The sequence below is a fragment of the Microplitis demolitor genome, chromosome 4 (assembly GCF_026212275.2).
Source record: "Microplitis demolitor isolate Queensland-Clemson2020A chromosome 4, iyMicDemo2.1a, whole genome shotgun sequence".
NCBI classification, from domain to species: domain Eukaryota; kingdom Metazoa; phylum Arthropoda; class Insecta; order Hymenoptera; family Braconidae; genus Microplitis; species Microplitis demolitor.
In genome coordinates this window covers 4,739,041-4,761,853 of record NC_068548.1, presented here as the reverse complement: position 1 = coordinate 4,761,853, position 22,813 = coordinate 4,739,041, and the positions used below count along the sequence as shown (strand labels likewise).

The 22,813-nt window shown below is 27.7% G+C and overlaps 4 protein-coding genes across 20 annotated transcripts in view; 2 read left to right on the top strand and 2 right to left on the bottom strand.

Moving 5' to 3' along the window:
• Positions 1 to 5,262: 5,262 nt before the first annotated feature.
• LOC103580968 (homeobox protein MOX-1) lies at positions 5,263 to 8,329 on the top strand (the record flags this gene model as incomplete). Its single annotated transcript, XM_053738640.1, has 3 exons — positions 5,263 to 5,320; positions 7,683 to 7,861; positions 8,236 to 8,329. Coding segments are annotated over 3 exons (315 nt in total), but the record flags the coding sequence as incomplete, so codon positions are not given.
• Positions 8,330 to 9,255: 926 nt separating this feature from the next.
• Positions 9,256 to 10,566, bottom strand: LOC128667578 (uncharacterized). Its single transcript, XM_053738200.1, has 2 exons — positions 10,317 to 10,566; positions 9,256 to 9,976 (listed from the first exon to the last, which is right to left on the bottom strand). Exons 1-2 carry the CDS (start codon positions 10,416 to 10,418, stop codon positions 9,281 to 9,283), a joined length of 798 nt encoding a protein of 265 aa, XP_053594175.1. The 5' UTR covers positions 10,419 to 10,566; the 3' UTR covers positions 9,256 to 9,280.
• A 1,226-nt stretch (positions 10,567 to 11,792) lies between these two features.
• LOC103580933 (putative peptidyl-tRNA hydrolase PTRHD1) lies at positions 11,793 to 13,358 on the top strand. Its single transcript, XM_008562874.2, has 2 exons — positions 11,793 to 11,977; positions 13,121 to 13,358. The coding sequence occupies exons 1-2, from the start codon at positions 11,843 to 11,845 to the stop codon at positions 13,289 to 13,291; spliced, it is 306 nt and encodes a 101-aa protein (XP_008561096.2). The 5' UTR covers positions 11,793 to 11,842; the 3' UTR covers positions 13,292 to 13,358.
• A 255-nt stretch (positions 13,359 to 13,613) lies between these two features.
• Positions 13,614 to 22,813, bottom strand: part of LOC103580934 (collagen alpha chain CG42342) — a 149,216-nt gene continuing 140,016 nt past the window's right edge. For 11 of the 17 annotated variants that reach the window (XM_053738018.1, XM_053738030.1, XM_053738024.1 and 8 more), the window contains 6 exons: positions 21,951 to 21,977; positions 21,228 to 21,281; positions 21,080 to 21,106; positions 19,502 to 19,537; positions 17,172 to 17,306; positions 15,090 to 15,653 (listed from right to left, as the gene is read on the bottom strand). In XM_053738018.1, coding sequence (XP_053593993.1) covers positions 15,525 to 15,653; positions 17,172 to 17,306; positions 19,502 to 19,537; positions 21,080 to 21,106; positions 21,228 to 21,281; positions 21,951 to 21,977 — 408 coding nt within the window. In that variant the 3' untranslated portion in view covers positions 15,090 to 15,524. Of the gene's footprint in view, positions 15,654 to 17,171; positions 17,307 to 19,501; positions 19,538 to 21,079; positions 21,107 to 21,227; positions 21,282 to 21,950; positions 21,978 to 22,813 lie in introns of all 17 variants that reach the window. The other 6 variants (XM_053738023.1, XM_053738019.1, XM_053738022.1 and 3 more) reach the window with 6 other exon arrangements.

The following is a 22,813-nucleotide window of genomic DNA, read 5'->3' as shown; positions in this document are numbered from 1 at the left end:
GAAGCAGTTGAATGTTAACTTTACTGCGCCAATATCCTGGTTACCTTCAAAACAACCACGCAGATGATTCTTTATACCTTTGCTATATACATATACATATACATGTATATATAGATATATTAACTAGTGCATTATGTATACTTGTACGTTCGTACGCTCGTAAAGACTATAAACAACTTGTTTTAGTTGAGAGAATTAAATTTTTTTTTTTGAGATTTCAAGACAATAAATTTTTTTTTTTTGATGAATTACTTTGTGGTAATTTATGATTTTTTTTTAGACACTTGAAAAGTTCGTATGGAATTTTATGGGAGTTTGCTAAAATTATCATACCACAGAATAGTATATTACACACCGAGGGAGAAAAGTAGGACATTTCAACCCACGTATTCAATTGTCTAGCCGAAACGAAGGCGAGGGTGGATCAGGACGTCTTACTTTCCTTCATGGTGCGCATACGATTTTTCACCAGATCTATAGAAAAAATTTAAATTTTGCCCCTATTTACGCACGGATAAAAGTGGTCCAATTTACCGCAATCAGAGACATCTTAACTACTCATACTAGTATCATAAAGTGATAACGTGAGTAGCAACTGTTACATATAGAGTAGTTCCTAAAGCTAAAAGTGTTTTTTTACTATACCTGGGCCAAAAGTTTAAATTCCTGCCCTGTTTATCGGGAAGAATGTCGTTCTTTTCTGTTATGACGAAATGATAAGAATTAGCGCATGCGCCATTCTGACAAACAAAGGCAAAAATTTAAGCTTTCAGGCCCAGGTCTGGTGAAAAATAGGACGCTCACCACGGAGGAAAACAAGACGTTCCAATACCCGTGTTTGCTATCCTCGCCTTTATTCCGGCTAAGTAACTGAACACGTGAGTTAGAATGTCCTACTTTTCTCCCTAGGTATGTAATATACTATTTAGTAATCATAAGCGACGATCACTTACGATAACAAATGTATACTTTGAAGACGATATTGTTATAATTTATACTAAGTATCATATAACATGTGTTATGGATTGGAAGTAAGGGAAAAACTTTTGCCCGAAAGAACTGAGTTCGAGCCCACCTATTGGCAGGGGGTCTTAATAGGACACCGATTGGATTTTTTAAGATTTCAGATGAACTACATAAAAAAGTGTTAGAAATTTTTATAGGGGATGCACACTATAACTCAAAAATAATAATAATAAATATCGTGTGTTATCATAATAAATCGACAATTCGAAAAACATTAAATTCAAGAAAACATGCTTAGTTATTGATTCATAAAATTACAAACAAGAAAAAATTTATTACATCGAAGTATAATATTTATTATTTTTGTAACAATTATTTCAATTTACTCATAAATTTCTAGACAATGCATTTTTACTAAAATTAGAAAAATATTTTCTTGGCACTATTTAAATAAACTAATACTTAAATTGACGTTACTTTTAGCAGATCTACGAGGATCAATGTAGATCTCATAGTTATTAGAGCTTTTTTCCAATGATCTACAAAGATTTGTAGAAAGACGGAAATCGACGATGTCCGACGATCTGCAGCTCTAATAAAAAAAATTGATTTTTATAAATTGTCGATCATCATCAAAGATTCGAGATCATTAACGATCTTCAGAGATCACTATACAGACCTAAAGATATTGAAGATCTGCCGAAATCATCAGAGATCTGAGATCTATTAAAAATTTTAAATCTAGACCAAACTTTTTTTCGTAATTTTTTCCCGGCAACAAAAATGAAAAACTTTTTTTTTTAACGTATTATTCCTTAAGTTGTCAAAAATATGACAATAAAAATTACTAAAGAAAAGTATAATTACCAGTTACAAAAAAAAAAAAAAATAAATTTCCAAAAATTTCGTAATAATACAAAAAATTTTTTATTTTCTGTAACAATGACCTCGATATATTTCGTAGACTATATACTGAGTATTGACGAAAATTAACGAAAAAAATAAAATAAAGTACTGTAACATGATCTTATTAATACCTGAGTTTAATATTTCAAAATAAAAATCAAAACTTAAGCATCAAATTTACAAAATAATAATATTTAAATCAACATACATAAAATAATTTAAAAAAATAATTTAAAAACAATTTATTGTTTGTGAAAAATGTGCGGAAGTAATAATCTATTATTTTATTAAAACCGGAAATCTAACAATAAATTTTAAAAATAACTATTAATTGCATTAAAAAAAAAAAATTTCTCTAAATAACAATTCAGTCAAAAAAAAAAAAAAAAAAAAAAAAAACAATCAAATATTTAAAAACAATGAAATTTATTGAATTTAATTAAAATACATACACATAAAAAATTATAATATAAATATAAATATATATGTTTATAAATGAAAACCGATAAAAATAAATTAATCACAATTACGTTCACCTCGACTGATTTTGCCCCGTTGTTTTTGACTTTCAAAAATCGGACCAACAATTAACCAATAAACTGCTAATGATATAATTATAATACAAACAACTGTCAATGCTATTGGTTTAGCTCGTGGCCGCCAACAAATACTTTCAGTTTGTTCGTTTCTTCCACCAGATAATCCGTGTCGATCTGCGTACGCCTGCATTGTTATTTCAGCGATTCCTATATTTATTTAACAAAAATTTTTTTAAATTTAACAGACGGAAATTTTCGGAAAAAAAAAAATATACAAAACTACTTTATTCATTTACTTAATTAAATAATTAATTAATATTACCTGGGTTTCTCCAACGACTGTCCATTTTGTCAATTTTTATATAAATAACTTTTTTAAAGATCAATTATAATTATTATTTATTTAAATGAATTTATTATAATTATAATTGTTTATTATTATTTTTTTGTTAATTGAAATAATGAAATTATTTTAAAAATTTAAAATAATTTGATGATGTTAACGTTACTGATGATGATGGTAGACTGGGCAAAAAGTTAAAATATACTCAAGTTTATAAATATTAAAAGTAGAGTAAAAAAACGTCTTAGATTTGCTTTAGAGCATTAAGCTTTAAAGCTTGTGGCCATATTGTAGTATTCAATTCTATAGCCTTTTCGTTTTTACTGTATCAGTATATAAGTAACTTCTCTTTAAAGATATTTATGTATATAACTATAATATGTATAGAGGGATATGTGGAAGTGTATATCATGTAGTTATAGAGTATCGTTTTATTATAATACTCAGATGAGTGTATCTGTTTCTTGAGTATGCCTGTTTTTAAACTGATGCAATCATCACTATTGAAATTTATTTTTATTTTTTTCGGACTGGAGTAGATTATCGATATGTATTGATAATGGTAGTTAAAGTATTTGAAATATAGTTATAAATTAGTTAAAATTAAAATTTTTTTTAAAAAAAGTTTTTTCTTTACAATATTGACAACGCGGCAAATTTTTCGAAATTTCTTTTTTTTTCGTTAAAAGCTGTATGTTTTTTTTTTACCACTGGCATTAGCTTAACTTAAAAAATAGTTCATTATAGAACAAGAAACGAAAATAGGAAATTTAAATCTGGGTGCGTTGCCTATCCGAGCTAAAAACTACTGCGTGGTGTGTATACTATTTTTCAGCAAATCTGCAACGTAAGTTTATGTTGTCTCTGTTTATTGGAAGAATAGCACTTCTCGTAAAAATGAATCATATATGGTCATATGGTAACCTTGGCCATGAATCTTCTATTTATGAAGCATATATACTTTAGTAATGGCCAATTTTCATTTATGTTCTTTATATGATTTATGTGTGCTCATAAAATTTTCTTATATGCTTCATATGTAGCTAATTTTGATTTGTGCATCATACATTATTCATATATGATCATATATGATTCATATTATTCATGTATAGCTACTTGTCATATATGATCTATATATGATTCATATATGCGTATACATAGCCTTCTCATATGATCCATATATGATTCATATGGGATCATATAGATTTGTTATGTTTCAGATATTGCAACTTTTCATTTCTGCACTATACATGATTCATATATGATCATATATGATTCATATTATTCATGTATAGCTACTTGTCATATATGATCTATATATGATTCATATATGCTTATACATAGCCTTCTCATATGATCCATATATGATTCATATGGGATCATATAGATTTCTTATGTTTCAGATATTGCAACTTTTCATTTCTGCTCTATACATGATTCATATATGACCATATATGATTCACATATTTTCATATGATCCATATATGTTTCAGATATGGCAAATTTTCATATATGATTTATATATAGGTATGATTGATTAATTTTTTACAAGAAGTTGTAGTATTTTTGAAATCCTTCAAAAATTAAAAATTTTTTTATATTCTTCAATTTTCGGATTTACGTCGGTTCCAAAAATTTCTGCCCCTGTCATTCCCATTTCAAAATATTTTTTTTTTTTTATACGAAGACAAAATGACTCCAAAGTTGATAATAGAACTGCGATAAAGATGGACTAGTTTGTCGTAACCATTTCATTGGTCAGTAAATGTGTTTTTTAATTTTTTTATATCCTACTTAAAGTTACAAACTTTAATATCAAAGACACATGAGATGCGTCTTATGAGACACAAGTTAATATATACGCGATTACTTCAACTGTTCTCATTACTCATTCGCGTCTTTTTGTTTAGACATCTAGCGCTATTATAATTTGAATCTGAGTTTTAATTACTACATATTTGATAATTCTATTGGTTTAAATTGTGTTTAATCGAAAATAATTACAACTATGGATTATTTTTCTAAAGATACCGTGGGATATTATTTAGAAAGTGGAATTTATTACAACGAAAGTTTTCCGCCGACTCCACCGATACTCAGCCCGAATCAGCAAATTTATCAGACAAATTTTGATAATTTTTCTGGACATTCCAGACAATTAGAAAACTGGAATTATTTTTCTGAAAATCGCAAATGCAATTCTGGAGATAATTTTTTCCAGTAAGTAAATTTATTTTCTTTGTTTATTTATATATATTACTTTTAAAGATTCATAAATCATATAAATAAATAAACAATAAAAAAATTATTATTCGGCCATTTAGACACGAGGGTGAAAATTCATCATGCGGTCAGGGAATATCAGAAAAAAATAAATCAAAAGCATGGGAAAATACGGGAGTGTCATCCTTATCGATATCATCAGAAAATAGTTGCAATTACTCGACAATAAACGGTACTGAAATTCCCTTGGAATCAGCAGATTACTTGACCGAACAAGATCACGAGCTCGTTGCACCAGCAGTAAAGGAAGACCTGACAGTCAAGTCTTCAACCGCCGAATATGGTAAGTTGTCTTTTCCCCGTCGTATATCGTAATAGTATATAAAATTTATATTCACATATGTCAATGTATATATATACATATATTCTACACATCATTTTATGTTTTATACATCAACATGTCCATATGACTATAACTGACCATCTCTTTTACTAAATATTTGCATTAATATATCTTTGCTATTACCTTATATACCACATATTTATACATACGTATCTATTTTTTTTTTTTTTATTATTACACAATAAGAATTTTAAAAAAATATTTATTCTTAAAAAAAGTTTATTAACAATCGGAGAAATTATTATTATTATTATTATTATTATTATTATTATTATTATTATTATTATTATTATTATTATTATTATTATTATTATTATTATTATTATTATTAATACTATTATTTTAAACTACTTGTTCTGAGACATATCTTGAGTAGTGTTTCTGTATATATATATATAGTTTTTTATCGCACTTAAAAGAATATATCTTCCGAGATCGTAATATATATATAAGTAGTATTTAATGTATGATTATATGATGTCATAAAAGAAATACCGCTTTATTTAAATATAAGACAGATTTCTATCATTTAGTAAAAAAAGAAAAAATACAGCATTTGAATTTTGAAAAAAAAAAAAAAAAAAGAGCCATCTAGCCTTACCCGGAATGGAAAGGTAGATTTCTTATGCAAATACAATAAAGCTACAATAGTGTAATTAATACCTATTTTGTAAGCTTAAACATGAATTTCAAGGAAAAGGGTTTTGCCTTATCATTTAGAAGTTATTAGAAGACTAAGCTGCAAAAATAAGCTTTTTTTATTTTTTATGAAATTTTTGATATCATCAAATTGATAGAAAAGATATTTTTAAAAATCAAGTATTAAAGTGAAAATTAAAGCTAAGCGTTCAAATTTTAAGATACTTTTTACAGAATTGAGTTATCATTTTCGGTTCAAAAGTTATTTTAGGATAAAGCCAGAAAATTCATTTTTATGAAAATCAGAAAAAATTTCAAACCCCCACAATTTCCAAACTAATCGGCCGATTGGGCTCATCTTCGAAACTTGATCAAGGTAATCGTTCGATAAATAAGTGTATAAAATTTCATTAAGATCCGTTAAGAATTGCGGGCGCTATCGTGATGACAAGGCGCGTTATATTGTGTATATATATAGATACATACATACATATATAAACTTTGGAGTGGATGGTATTTTTTGATTCTACTAGGTAAAATAAGATATATGGTGGCAAAATTCTTTGATAATGATCATGAGACCCATTGCAATAGGCTGATTTCTAAAGAAATCTACCCAAAAATATACTTCAAGTTTGGCAACACTATATATTATCACTAAAGTTCAAATTTTGATAAAAGTTTAAATTAAATTTTTTTGGTATTAAAAAAAAAAGTATGAATAATAAAGAGAAGACTAGACTATAGATAATTACCATTATACTTGAAAATTTAAAAAATTCATACTCTACAAAATTGTTTATTACACTTATATTACTAAAGTATTGTTCATAAGGTATGTGCATTTAAACAACCCTAATATATATACTTTAGTAATTTAATAAGAGGTAAAAGACGTGTCAGTCCTATCATATTCTGACCAAAAACGATTTTGAGATAATTATTTATTTTTTAACTGACTAGAAAAACTTTTTGTTAAACCAGTTATTTTACAGCCATCAAATTATCATCTTAATACAAAATTATAGTGGACTAAATACAGGTATTATGTTTCGAAAATTTACTCATTTTTATATATATATATATATGTGTTTTTTATTACATTCTTATACAGCTGCCTACCCGGGAAAAAATGATCAGACTTGATCAAACATGAACAGGCATGAGTCTTCATGTCTGATCAGGTCTTAAGGCCCATGCCTGTTCATGCATGATCAGGTCTGAAGGCTCATGTCCAAACGGATCGGATTTAATTATTCTTCCAGGATCTGAAACAATAGATATGCTTCTTATTTTAACCTATATCAAAAGTTGTAAATATAAATATTAGAATATTTAACTATCCTTTAATGGAAATTAGTTCTAATAGAAATTAAAATCAGAATATTACATAAAAATTGTAATTAAAATTTTGTTTTATTTATTTACGAACTTAAGATTTATTTATAATTATTCAATTACAAATATATTAATGTTTATTAATTATTATTATCACTAATCGTTTATTAAAAATTATTAAATATTATCTATAACATTTATTTAACCTTTGGTTCATTTTTTTTTTTAAATTAACCTAAATTATATATAAAGAATTTTTTAAAAAGGGTTAATACTTTTTAACAAAATGTACTTCAATTAAATAAAAATAATTTGCATATTTCAGGTTCAAAGAAAAAGACAAAAAGACCGTCAACAAATAATAATAATAAATTACGGAAAGAAAGGACGGCATTCAATAAACATCAAATAAATGAATTAGAAGTCGAATTTCTACGTAGTAATTATTTATCACGATTACGTAGATATGAAATTGCTGTCACGCTTGATTTAACTGAGCGGCAGGTAATATTTCAATTTAGATTTTGTTTAATATTTAAAATTAGCTAACTGCTCTTTGTGAAAAAATTTATCTGTAAAAACTGAAAATAATTATTTATAAGCTTGAACATCAGTTTTTGAATTTTTATTTTTTCTTAAAAAGTTTGTAAAAGCCTTATAAACTTGGAATAACTTTCAATTTGATGTATAAAGTCAGAGTAATTCCAAGATTTCAGACTGTTCTAGAAGAATTGTTCTGAATTTCCAGAACTTACTTAGAGAGTTACTAAGACTTCTTAATATTTTAAAATAGTTCCTTATAAATTTCAATTTATAGTACAAAAAATTTTTTGAAACAAGAAATCCTTTTTTCTGTATGAATCTTTAATTGATTTTAGGTAAAAGTATGGTTTCAAAATCGACGAATGAAATGGAAGCGAACAAAAAATATCAATACTCAACGGCTGCATCAGTAAATTATAATAAAATGGTTATAAGTCAATTTAAAAAAAAAAACGATTAATTAACTTGTATAGTTACCTGTAATTACACAATTAAAAATATTGTAACGAATATGAAACTGATCTTTTACTGCAGTATTTTTTATTTCAACGATTATCATCATGCAAATTAAATAAAATTTATTGATTTCACATGAATATCAGCTGGTTCATAATTAAAAAAATTAAAGCATAATTTTTAATAAAAACCCAGTAGGGCCAGGATTTTTGGGCATGGTGGTAGCTTCCAAAAAAAAAAAAATAAGCAATATTTGTTCATAAGAACCATATACACAACGAGGTTATTTTCTTAATTTTAATTTTTAACCATGTTACAATAATGCTAAAAATATGAAACTTTTTTTTTAATTCCTCATTCAATTTTTGATGAAATTAGAAGCTTGGGGAATTTTTTTAAAAGTTACGTTATATTGAAAAAAGTTGAAAACCGATTTGAATTTGAAACAAAACGGTATCTTTAAAAGAAAGGTTCCTTACGTGACATGTGACAATCAACCACAATTAGCTAAAAATACAAAAAATCAACAAAATGGCGGATATTTGAAAGAAGACTCCTATTTTTCATTATTCTTTGCCATAAAAAAATTGTTATAATTCCTTTTTTTTGGCAAAATATGATATGTTGTCATACAAAATATCTTAACGAACAAAACAAGACCAAAAACATTTAAATTGGTCAAGTAGTTTCAGAGATAAATTGTCCACCATTAAAAAAAAGTAATTTCGAGAAAAACGCATTCAAAGTTTTTACTTGCAAACAGAGTACGGAAATGTGCGCACACTTTCACGAGTTTTTTTACATTAGGGGGTGATTTTTACAAGTATACAGGTTGAGACAATGCAAAAAAACTGATTTTTTGGCCAAATACCTTGACAAAAAATAAGAAAAACTCAGAATTTACAAAAAAACATTAATCTTTATTCAAATATTTACATCCCCCAATTTCATATCAATCTTTACACCCTTTTTTTTCAACTTACTCGCCAACAAACTCAAATTCCACAACTTTTTCTTTACCGCCAAATCCTGATCCTCTCGCTTACCCGTCGCCTTCACTATCGTACCATCTGCAACCAAGCTTTTCAAATTAGACTCCCCAATATCACCGCCATTTATTCTCTTAATATGCAATTCCCTATTCCACAGCTTAGGAAAACTTCTTCTAGTGTATGACAATCCTTTGAAATACCAATTGTGCTGTCTCTCTGGTGGAATGTATTCAGTTTTAACTAATCTTCCAAACATCAAGTAATTGTTCATCGAATCAGCTGCTATTTTAGCGACTTCTGTGTGCGCAAACTCAATAAAACCGTAGCCACGCGGTTTTCCAGATACTTTGGAACGTGACACGCGAACGTTTGTTACTTTTCCAAATTGTGAGAAAAATTTCTTCATTTGTTCTTCATAAAATCCATGAGGTATATGTCCAATATATACAACTCCACGTTCTTTTTTATCAACGCCATCATTATTGTTATTATTTTTAGAATTTTTTTTACCAGCTGGTTTTTTCAAAATGGCCGCAGGTGAGTCTTCACTTTCAATTTTAATAATATTTTCTTCTTTTAATGTTTTTAATAATTTTTTTTGTTTTTTTACTTTATTGTCATCATTATTCTAGAAATATAATAAATATATATATTATAAGAGTTATAAATTAAAATCATACAGAAATTACCCGACATTTGATTATTTTTTTACTTTTGAAAAATGATAAACTTAAAAAATAAATATTTTGAAAAAATGCACTTATAGTTCATTAAATTTACTACATGTGCATTTTTTTTTTAATTCAATTATAGAAAAAAAAAAAAAAAAAAAAAAAAAAATTGTTAATTGCTAACTTCAAAATCATAAATTAAAATTATCATTTATTTATAAAAATGAATTAATTGTTAAATTTATGAATAAATGACATAAATATAAATATATAAATTGATATATTTTGTATAAATACCTTAAGAATTTCTTTAACATTTTTAACGGCTTTATTTAGTGAAGATTCTGTTGATTTTGATACTTTTGTGATATTTAAATTTTTCTTATTATTTGTCTTCATTTTTATTAATTATTTATTCAAATAATTAATTATTTCAATTAACTGTAAATCACTTTTTATTACTTATTTTATTTATTTAAAATATTTATAAGACACTATTTTTGTGCGTGCACGTGTTCGGTGAACAATATTTGTAATGAGGTTAGAGTTGGAGGTATTGCGCATGGAGACTACTTGGGAAATGATTTCCTGTAAAAAAATATAGATGGCATGTCAATCTTATGTTGGCTGGTAGTAGAGAAAGTAAATTACTTGAGTAAATAATGTAGGGAACAATGTTAAGAGTGTAAAGTTTCTGAATTGGGGCGTCGGAGGTCACGTAAGTTTGCGCGGTAAATTTGAATTTTGTAATTTTAAAATTACGCGTGGCGGGAAAAATGTATAAGTAAGTAGATAAGTAATAAAGTGTCGTTAACATAGACGCCATTTATGAAAAAATTATTTATTCAACAAATTGTAAAAAAAAAAAAGTCGAAAAAATTGCGCTTATGATTTTTTAAATTTTCTATCTGTGCATATTTTTAGTTCTTTTTTTTTTGTCATTGATTTTTGAAAAAAGAAGTCAGAATATTCTTAAATATCTGTTGAAAACATAAACCAAAAAAGTATGAACATACGATTTGATTTTTAGCCTCAGTTTTAAATTTATTTTCCATTTCCGCTTAAATTGACTTTTTGAATTCATTAGAGACCCGCCAAAAAAATTTGCCCATTTTTAGTAGTCATTAACTAAATTCAAAATTTTATTTTTGGGACCGTTTTGTATAAATGACTTATTGGAGTATGGAATTTCTAAAATTGTATGTTCTCTTAGATTTCTACGGGGATATTGAACTTTATATCTGAAAAAATTGCTGGAAAATTGATCAAATATTTAAAATTATTTTTGATAAAATTTATCTGGAAAATATTCGAGCGCGAATTGCTTTCATGTGCTTTTATTAATCAATGATCAACAAAAAAAAGTAATAATTTAAGGATCTAAAATAAGCAGACCAATAAAAATAAATCACAATTTTGTATCACGAAATAAAAAGTAGCCGATCTAATTTTGAAAAAAGTTTCATGAGACTTGACTCGGTTTTGCGAAAAAAGTTTTATCTCAGATAATTTATTTGTGTCAACATTTTTCTATTTCATGAAACCTGTATTTAAGAAAAATCGAATTTTTGTGAACTGTCAGGTTACTGCTTATCTATGTTCATTCGACTTCTGATAAATGTATCAGAAAATACAAAAAATGCATTTATTATATTTTATGAATTAATAAAAAAGTCGGTTGGGTATTGATAAATTGACCAAACACAAAAATGATTAATCACCATTATAATTTATAATGATATATAAATAATATAGTGTATTTAATTACAGAAATACCGGTAATAGTTCAATATGTCATAGTAAGAGGTGATTTATTAAAAACAATGGGCTGGCCAGTTGGTGCAGTAATTGCACAAGCATGTCATGCGTGTACTGCTGTAACCCATTTGTTTTACAACGATCAACATACTCAGAAATATTTATCTGATTTGGATAACATGCATAAAATTGTTCTTGAAGTAAGCCACTTAGTTTTTTATCATTATAATTTAATTATCAATTTATTAAAATAAAAAAAAATATAATACGAAGTCAAGCTTTATTGGAAAAAAGTTCTGGGCAAAATACGACATTGTTTTAGAATAAAATGTTTTAATTTCTTTAAATCTTAAAAAGTATAATAACTGATCATATATAGTTATGACAATTCAATTAAACATATGATTATATACATGATTATATATATAATTTATCTTTCATCATATATGATTCATTTATGATCATATATAATTTTATATAACCACGTATGTTCATATATGATTTTAATTTTATCATATACGGTTCATTTTATGATTATATATATGATTTTCTATGACCATATATGCTCATATATATTTATTCGAATTACTTTATATGTTCACATATGATCCTGCATGATTTATCTGTGATCATGTACGTTTACATATGATCATATATGTTCACATATAATTTTATATAATTATATGACTATATGTGCTTCGTAAAAGTTATATATGAGTTTATTATGAACATCTATGTTCATATATGATCATACACGATTTTTCTCTGATCGTATATGTGATTTTTCTATGATCATATATATTCACATATGATCATATATTGATCACATATCATTTTATATAATTATATATGACCATATATGCTTCGTAAAAGTCATATATGAGTTTATTGTGAACATCTATGTTCATATTTGATCATACACGATTCTTCTCTGATTATATATGGTTTTTATATGACTATATACATTCACATATGATCATATATTGATCACATATCATCTATATGATTATATATGACCACATATATTTCGTAAAGATCGTATCTGATTTTTTCTGATCATCTATGCTCATATATGATAATACATCATTTTTCTTGGATCATATATTGTTTCGATATGATCATATATATTCGCATGTGATCATATATGATTTTTTCATTTACTACATATGTCCACATATGATCCTGTATAATTTATTTATGGTCATATATTTTCACATATAATTTCATATGATTAAATATGACCATATATGTTTTTTTTCTGGAATATACTGAATTATTTTGCCTCGTGTTTCTATATATATAAATTCATCTCAGTTTTAATAAAATTTTTTTTTTGTTTAAAGGCACCAGATGAAAAAAAATTAAATGACTTGCATTTAAAATTAGAGGAATCTAAAATCGACCATAAATTATGGATTGAACAACCAGAAAATATTCCAACGTGTTTAGTTTGTAAACCGTATCCAAAAGATGACGTTTCTAAATTTTTTAAAAAATTTAAATTGTTCAAATAAATTCAAATTTTGTATTTTATAAATCCAAAAAAAAAAAATATACATAAATAAATAACAACAAAAATTAAAATAAACGCCTTAGTATTTATTTATCAATTAAAGATACAATTTTTAAATATATTCATAATTATTATTTATCATTATAATTATAAAATATTAACATGTGTACATATTTTTTTTATTAATAGTTCATTATAAAGATTATAATTTATCATAATATAGTAATAATAGAAATACAAATATATAATATAAAAATATTAATATATAAAATACAATATTAAATAGTATGATAATATTAATAATGGCAATTGGTTACAATAAAACAAATAAAATTACATATTTTTAAATATTAATTTTTTTTTTAATTTAGAAATTATTATTATTTTTAAATTTCATTATTATATTTTTTTATCAAATATATACACGAACTCACGTGCACATTATATTGGTGCACTGTAAGTACATTTATTTACACCACTTACATATTTTTATTTTTTTATTATTTAAAAAGCTAATCAACTTATTTTATTTTTTATTAAACTATTCAATAGATCAGCAGCTGAATATTAAATTGCACGACACAGGATAAAAGGAGACAATTTTCTACCCGGTTGATTGCCCGAGCCAAAGGCAAGCGCTACCACTCCCTAGTCTAAAATCATGTTCTATCTCGTGTCCGAATTTCCCTCTTGTACACGGAAAAACAATTCCACTAAAGTCTACGATGTAAACATCGTAATCGTGGACTATACTTTCATTATCATCAATTTTCAAATGTCTTACTTTAAAATTTACTATGTAGGTTACATTTTTTACTATTTAACATCGTAATTTTAACAAAGACTTTTGGGATTTTAAATTATTTAAAAAATTACAATGTTATCATCGTAAAAAGAACAAAATAAAAATTACAGTTCGAAAACTATATTTATTCCTATATTTATCTTTCTATTCACTTTTGAATAAAATAAATATTACAGTGCTGTCTCTGTTATAATACGATGTAAGTTATAAAAATTACGAAGTTACATCGTAATTTTTAAATAGTAACTGTGTCCACCGTAAGAGGCGTTCTTGTGACTTAAGACTGTTTATTTATATCGTTTATATGGATCTTAAACACGACCTGAACTTGTGGGCCCTTCTGTGGCCGAGTGGCCCTAGGCCTCGGTCACTTCGCACTCGAAAGGTCTCGTGTTCGAATCCAACACCTGCCCGAGCGATTATTATTTTATACTTTTATTTAAAATTTCTATTACATCAAATTCTCAAATTTTATGATGTTCACTTCGTAATTTATACTAAAGAGCTTAAGACTTTGTGTTATATGTCTGAAGTATTGTTTCTTAAATGAACTTGACAATGCTACATCGTAAAAATTATGACTTCAAAGGTATAGTCCACCACTACAATAATCAATAGGAAAAATTACCATGTTAGCATCGTAAATTTAACTAGAATTTTTTCTCCGCGTGCGTTAATTTTTTCTTAGAGACAAAAATTTGAACTTTCAGCTGCATATCTGTTGAGAAATAATTTAAATTCAGAAAAAAATAGAAGGTTCCAATTCACGTGTCACCTTTGACTGCGCACCCGATGAAGCAGGTCGGAATGTTCTATTTTTCTCCCTTAGTGCATAATAAACTAATTAATTGACAGTTTATATTTAACTTACACTAAAATTATTTTTTAAACGACTGTTTTATTTTTACAAAAAATGGGAGGATTTTAAATTGGATATGTAGAGAAAGGACAATAATTATTTATATTATTAAAAAATAAACTATATTTTTTAAATTTTACTCAGTTACGTAATTTGTGATCACGTTTTTTTAGATGCTGCTGATGAAATTGTTCTTCTAATAACCATTTTTGTAAAATTTTTGACTGTAAAAAATAAAAATATATAATTATATTATGCAACACGTCAATAATATTGTTTATTATTGATAAATATTGTTAATTATCAAGGAGATTACGTGCAAGTGAGATAGCAAATGCATGCATAACTACATCCCACATATTGACCCTCTGTGTTATGTAATATTACAAAGGGATGCTAAATTATCGGGTGAGTTAGTTTTGACGTTAATCATCATTGAAATCCATTGATTACTCTACGCAGTTATATAAATATATATTTATTTATAAGGCTGGTAAATAGTATCGGGGATTTTAGTTTGTCGTTAAAAAAATATAGTTATAGGATATGATTATTTATTTAGGTCTATTATTATTTTTCAGCCAAATTCCCGCTTGGGTCGGTGTACTCTTCCTCGTAATCCTCTTCGTGTTCATCATAGTCTGTTTCAGCGGGTTCTGGTCCTTCATGAGCTGGACTCATTGTGCTCACAATATCCTGCTGAATAATAACAATAATATTGCACACATAAAAGCACTAGTTTTTAATATGTTAAGTTAAAAAACCCTTCAGCAAAGACTGCTAGCTTGTAAATAGGGCAGTGTTTTGAGGTTAATTTTATAGTCCCTACCCCAGTAGTATTGTCACCCCAACAAGAGATTGGACTTCGGGTGTCATCGGTTTTTACTCCCTCTGGATGTTTTATGTGCTAAATGTTCTCCCACTTTTCTGTACGCATGCGCAGTTTATAAATATTCGGTAGTGGGGGAAATTTCCGAGGTCTATTCTCTTACTGGGACCACAATATTCCTGGTTAAAAACTCCTATTGAATCTGATTGGAAAATTCTAATCGGATTCCAGTGGAAATTCAATCAGTTGAATCTGATAGAAATCTGATTGAAATCCAACCAGATTCAATCAAAGTTTTTAATTAGAGGTTATCTTAAGCAAGTTACTTGAGGAAAGACTTTCAGAAAGTCTCTTATGGAAAATTCGAACACGACTTGAAAAAATGGATTCCGTGAGTACAGTCGAACTCTATTAACTTGAACAGTTAGTGTATGGAAGAACGGAAATTTTCTGGAAATGATTACCTATAAATGCCCCTTCTCGTTTAAAGAGTAAACTATACGCATGCGCTCTTTTATCAATATGGTGCATACACAAATATACAGACCCATAGCAGGGTGGGAGACAGCGTAACTTTTAGTAGGGATGAAGATTGAGGGAAAGTTCCGAGTCAATAAAATTCGACTGTACACTTATCCAAAAAATTAAAGGAACAAAAAAATTTTATAAATTTTTTAGTGATTTTTGGAAGGCTGTATTTTTGTGAAAAATGATCGGATCGAAAAAATAAAAAAAGCAAATTGAAGCTTGAAATTTCTAGTTGGAAGATCTTCCGACAAAATAATTCTTTGAGCTACGGTTTTGTGGAATCATAAGAAATAGCTCGAGACTGAATTTTTCTAAAATTTTTGGTTTTGATCTTTGGGTCTACGGGGTCAGAAAAATTTTTTTCAGAAAAATCAATTCATGGCATGTTTAGGAAATTTATTCAGTATTATTATTATTCAAAATTTACCATTTATCTTTCAGAGAAAAGATCTTCTTAGAAAAACCCACTTAAGAGTCTAAAACTATTTTTTTCTTTTTTATATTGAAAAGTAAAACAATAGCGCGTTAAGGCTTCTTTTAAAGCTCAGAAATATGTCGCATAATTTTTTTAAAGACCAATTTTGAAAACTCTAGTTGTAACCATTTTTAACGCTGGGGTGAGAATGTCACCATATGGTGCCTACGTGTTTCACAGACACGTCATTAAAGGGTTACATTTTCTATAGGGGTAGAAAAACCGCGGGGGTACTAAAAACTTGTAACCATTTATAAGCTAGCGATCTTCGTAAATAAAAAAAAAGCACCAAAAATAAAAACCCACAAATTAATTATTTATAAAAATACCCAAGCACCCAATTAGTATTTTAGGATAAAAAAAAAAGTTATACATGAAAGTATACCTGAGGTGCACGCCAACCGCAACCAGCGAGTGGTAATCCGTCAGCACCAAGTGGGCATGGTGCGTCAAGCCCCGGAACACCTTGATCACCTTTAATACCTTTGTCCCCACGGCGGCCTTTTTTACCTTGTGCGCCCTGTAATTATTAATTATTTCGTTACAATTGATAATAACAACCATAAATACGAATTATCGTCATCGGCAATCATTATCATTATCATTGTCATCACAATCATAATTATCATTATCATGAATAGACGCCTAATAATAAAAGCCAGCTGATTGCTTGCAATTTAATCGCGTGCAATTAGGCCAGGCATTAATTTGCTATGCTAATTTACAATATATACTAATTATGTATATATATATATATGTATAATATGTGGGAGATGTGCAAAGTGCTCTCGTCTTATTCAATAAGATGATCTAATGATGTAATAATGATAAATTATATTAATTTATGTACTAAATAATTTGAAAATATATTAAAAAAAATTCATATCTGATCAGAAATATCATATATGATCAGATAGAAATAATAAATATATCATAAACAATATAACAAACATATACAAACAGATAAAAAATATAAATAGGCATAGAAAACCAGACAATCATTATATATGATCATATATGTCATATATGATCATTATCTGATATATGGTTAAAGATATAATAAAGTTAGAAATTAGTTAATTGGTAATATTATTAAATATATATGATCGGACAAAAAATATAAGTAGGCATAGAAAATCAGATAATAATCATATACGATCAGATACATCGTATACGATTTATAATAGAAGAAAAATAGAAAATATTTCATTAGCAATATTATTAAGCATACGAACGGATAAAATATGTGGACATAAAAAATCAGATAATTATTATATATGATTGAACGCATCATATATGATCATTATCTGATAAATGATTAATGATAAAATAAAGTTAGAAGATATTTTATTGGCAATATTATCAAACATATATACAAGAAAAAATAAATTATAGATAACATGAGATGTTATAGAGCATCAGATATAAACCATATATGATCATATATTAATTTGTGGTAAAATCCAGCACAAGTATATAATATTTATATTTTTTCTAAATATATATGTATCCATATAAACGTTTCGATAAAATTTGTCATATAAAATAATGTTAACCATATATGATCATATATAATAATATAAGAAAAAATTAAATGTGAAAAAGAACTTCGTGTTTTAAAAATGATGTTTTACATTTTATGTGGGCATTTATTTTAAATTGAACCAGACATAAATAATATGTGATCATATATGATTAGATACAATACTAACAATTCATTAAATATTACATAAGATGTCAATATTTCTAAATAAAAATTATTTTTCACATAATTTTTGTAAATTAGTCATATATAAGAATGACATCATATATTGTTTAATAGTAAAAAAATTTATATGATGAAACTATTGTATCTAGTTATATTTTTTTATTCAATTACAGTTGAAAAATTTATCAAAATATCGTTTTTGATTGTGTTAAATTTTTTATAAAATTTATATGATCATATATGATATATCTGGTTCATATCGATAATATATGATGATATATGCTTATATTTGATTTTCCCGAAAATTGCACATTCAAATAAGTAATTTTACGTTATATATGATCATATTGAGATATACTCATCATATATATATTCATATATGATCATAGTATAGTATATTAGTCATATAAATGAATTTATAACAATAAAAATAGACAAATATCAAACCATAATGAGAAATACGGCATTTTATCAAGGTAAAAACTCGATTAAAGCTCTTTTCTAGCTTGGCAAAGTAAAAAGGAAAATGAATTTTTGCTCGCATGCAGAGGTCTCGTGCGAAGGGATGCGTGGCGATTCCCTTGGCAAAAGTCCATACTGCACAAGGGTTCTGACAAAGTAAGAGACAAAGAGATAGACAAAGAGTATGAGAGACAGAGGGCTTTAGTATATAAGGGGGGTTACGACCCTCTCTATTGTCTGGCGTATATGGTGGTGGCAGCGACGTAGCATCGCGTTTCTGGATTCGACAACCGACAGATATAGATATTTATCTTTCTCTCCCTTCCTCTCTTCCTCTCTCTTCCTCTCTCACTCACTTTCATAACTGGACATATATATGCATATATATATTTGTGAGACGTAAAGAGAAGGAAAGAGGAAGAGGAAATAATATCGAGAGAGATAGAATAATACGTTTTCATATCCCCCCTCCTTTATTAAAGCCGACATCTTTAAACTACCGCGTACTTAATAATGGGACAATAACTCGTGTTTAGGATACTCACGGTTTCGCCTGGGGCACCTTTGTCGCCTTTGGAACCCTGTAATACGGTCACATTGCAGGAGTGATTAATCGCCAAGGAAGTGTGAAATTGTTGGGAGGAAGAGCCGGATATCCGGCTCCTCATGTTCTCTCAGTATCTCGAGGGCATGCTTGAGGTACACATCTACTCACACATACACACAAATCTAACACACCTCGAATCGCTCGGGGTTTAAATGTGTACTTGATAATACAACTTAAGATAGTCGTATTGTGTGTGGATAAGGACGAGGATTTTTGAGGGTTCAGAGTTAGAATGTGTAAGAGAATATGAAAATTACGTTAAAATTACTTCAAATATTTGGTTAATTTTGAAATTACTCTCCTTGTAGCATTGTCTTAAAAACGTTACTTGATAAAAGTCTTCAGAAAGTCGTCTACAGAAGATTTGGACAAGACTTGAAGGTGGGTTTCGTAAGAATACTTTCTGCAGATTTCATCAAGTCTTACTTGAAATTCTTTCTCAAAATTTACGTAAGTCTTTAGCAATAGTCTGCAGCAATTCTTAACCAAGATAGTTACAAGAACGATGTTAAGTAATCCATATAAAAATCCTGTTCGAGGTTTGAGCAAGCCTGGTCTCGTTCGATTGACGTTAGTCTTTTCTTACCTATGTGTCTTGCTGCAGATACTTGTGGCTAAATTTCAATAGCAAGTCTATTGCAAGCCTTACACAAGAAATTCGTGCCAGATTATAACTCTATTCTGGAGGAAGACCTTAGTTTAAAATAATTGCGCATGGCTTTCTCAAGATCTGCTTAAGGCTCAAAATAGACCTCGAGTCTTGAGCAGATTTTGAGCAAGACATGCGTAAGTACCTGCCGTAAGTTACTCTTGCAAGACTTGCGCCAGAAACTTTTAAACTGCACCGTATCTAAGATATCTTCAATATTCTTGTATACAATGTCTTGAGCACGTCATGCACAAGTCTTGATGACGATTTCTTGCTACATGTTCTTGCGTAAGACCCATACGTAGAAAAAGACTAGCGACCGGGGGTTTTGCTCAAGGCTCTAGCACCCGAATCTTGAGGCAATTGTTCTTACATATTTTAGTCAAATACTGCCACAGATTTGCTTAAGATATCTTATGGAAATGTCTTTCCATAGAGATGTCTAAGACTGATCATGTAGACAGACTTGCTTAAGACTTAATATATAGATTTACATAAAACTTTTTCAAGAATGCTACTAGGGTATAATTAAAAACTAGTCTAATCATCATAAGTTTATATGAACATGCCTCTTTTTAACTGCTCTACATTATTCAAACACAAGAACTAAATAACAATAATTTACTAAGAGAATATGAAGATAAATGACATCAAGTTTGTTGTGAAACTAAAAGTTAAGACTTGACAAACAATAGGTAGAAAAAAGTTTTTTATCGAGTTAGTACAAGTGAGTTTGTGAAGTAATTGTGTAAGTGTGCATACTGAGTAATGTTTGGGGTATAAAGATATATATATATATATATATATATATATATATATATATATATATATATATATATATATATATAATAAAGGCGAAAGCTATACCTGAGCACCGGGAATACCATCAGTACCCTGAGGACAGAATGCAAATGGAATTAGTGTTAAGCTGTATAATGGTCGAATTGATAAGTAATTCAACCTTTGCTATTATTAATATGATTATTTATAATTATAATTATTTAAATTGACTTACGGGTAGACCTGAATTACCGCGTTCACCTTTGATACCCGGTTCACCTTGTGCGCCCTATTGAAAAAGACGAAGACAAACCCAATTATTGAATAAAGAATTATTATATGTACCTAGATAAGCAATGTCATGTTAACTACCAGAGACGCCATTTTTGAAAAATTACGTTTTAAGATTTAAAATTATTTTTCATAGAATTTATCTGGAAATTAGTCGAGCACAAAGTGATCCATGTGCTTTTATTAATCGATGGTCAAATTATTTGTATTTTAATTTTAGTTAATTACTGGCCCTCTGCAATCTAGTATTTAACTCCAGTTACTTAACTCGATTTTACAAAAAGTTGTATCCCAGATAATTTATTTGTGCCATCATTTTTTTTATTTTATGATATAAAAAAAAATTTTCCCGCTAAACTGTTCGAAAATAATTTTTTAATTACTAAAAAATCATTCAGTACGAAAATCTTGAAAATCATTTCTTTTTTAGGTTAACACGTCATTGCTTATCTCTACTAAATATAAATAGTCGTCTCAACAAAAGTTTGGGATTTTTTTCCTACTAAGTTTCTTCCCCCACTCTTTTTTAGCGGCTTAAGCACATGCGCACATTTAATGGCGCATGCGTACATTCTAATATATGATGGTGGGGGAAGAAACTGGCGGGAAAAAATCCAAAGTTTTCGTTGGGACGACTATATATATACTATTTAAGTCTATTGCTTACCTTCATACCATCTAAGCCCGGCGTTCCCTGAAAGGGAGATTAAAGTTCATATTTAACTAATATACATGTTTATATAAATGATAAGAATTTGATGGTAAAAAAAAAATAATATTTTTATGCTAATAACCGACGAGCGCACACTATGCACAGCTGCCTCATATTTTTAATGCTTATTCCCAGTCATCAGTTACTTTCTTTCATAATTAATTAGAAAAAAAAAAAAAAAACAATATTAATAATCTCTACTATTTGAATTTCGCGCGCTTGGCGGGAAGCCAACTTCAGAACGCTGAAGACCAACCAGAGCTCAGATGAACGTTTCAACGCAATCCTAAAGTGTGTTTGAGATATTTTTGAGGTTACGTGACTAAACTAACCATAAAAATAAGTTCTGATGACTGAAACAATACTTTTTAAAATTTTAAGGCTTAAATAGATGTCGAGCTGTAGAAAAAAAAGCCTTCAAGTTGCACCAGTTGCATTTTCACATTCTTGTCTTGATCAGGCGAATTAAATCGACTTATATCTCATTTATTAATCATTAATTAAATATTTATGAACTAATTGTTAATTGCAGGATAAGGTGGGGATAAATTTTTGATTTGATTTGATTTTTTTTTTAATAGAAGCAAGAGCAACAGGCACATGCACATTCTCGTTTATTAATCAAGACATTATGAAACAATTTGTTAGTTAATTTTATCTTTTTTTTTTGTCTTGTCATGGATTTTCTTCGATTTCATTAGATTATCGATTAACAAATACATTTTACAGTTTATTTGAGGCATAACCTCGATGAATTGTTTTTTTCTTACTGTATTAATTAATTAATTAAGTATTTAATCATTAATCTAAAAACGTTT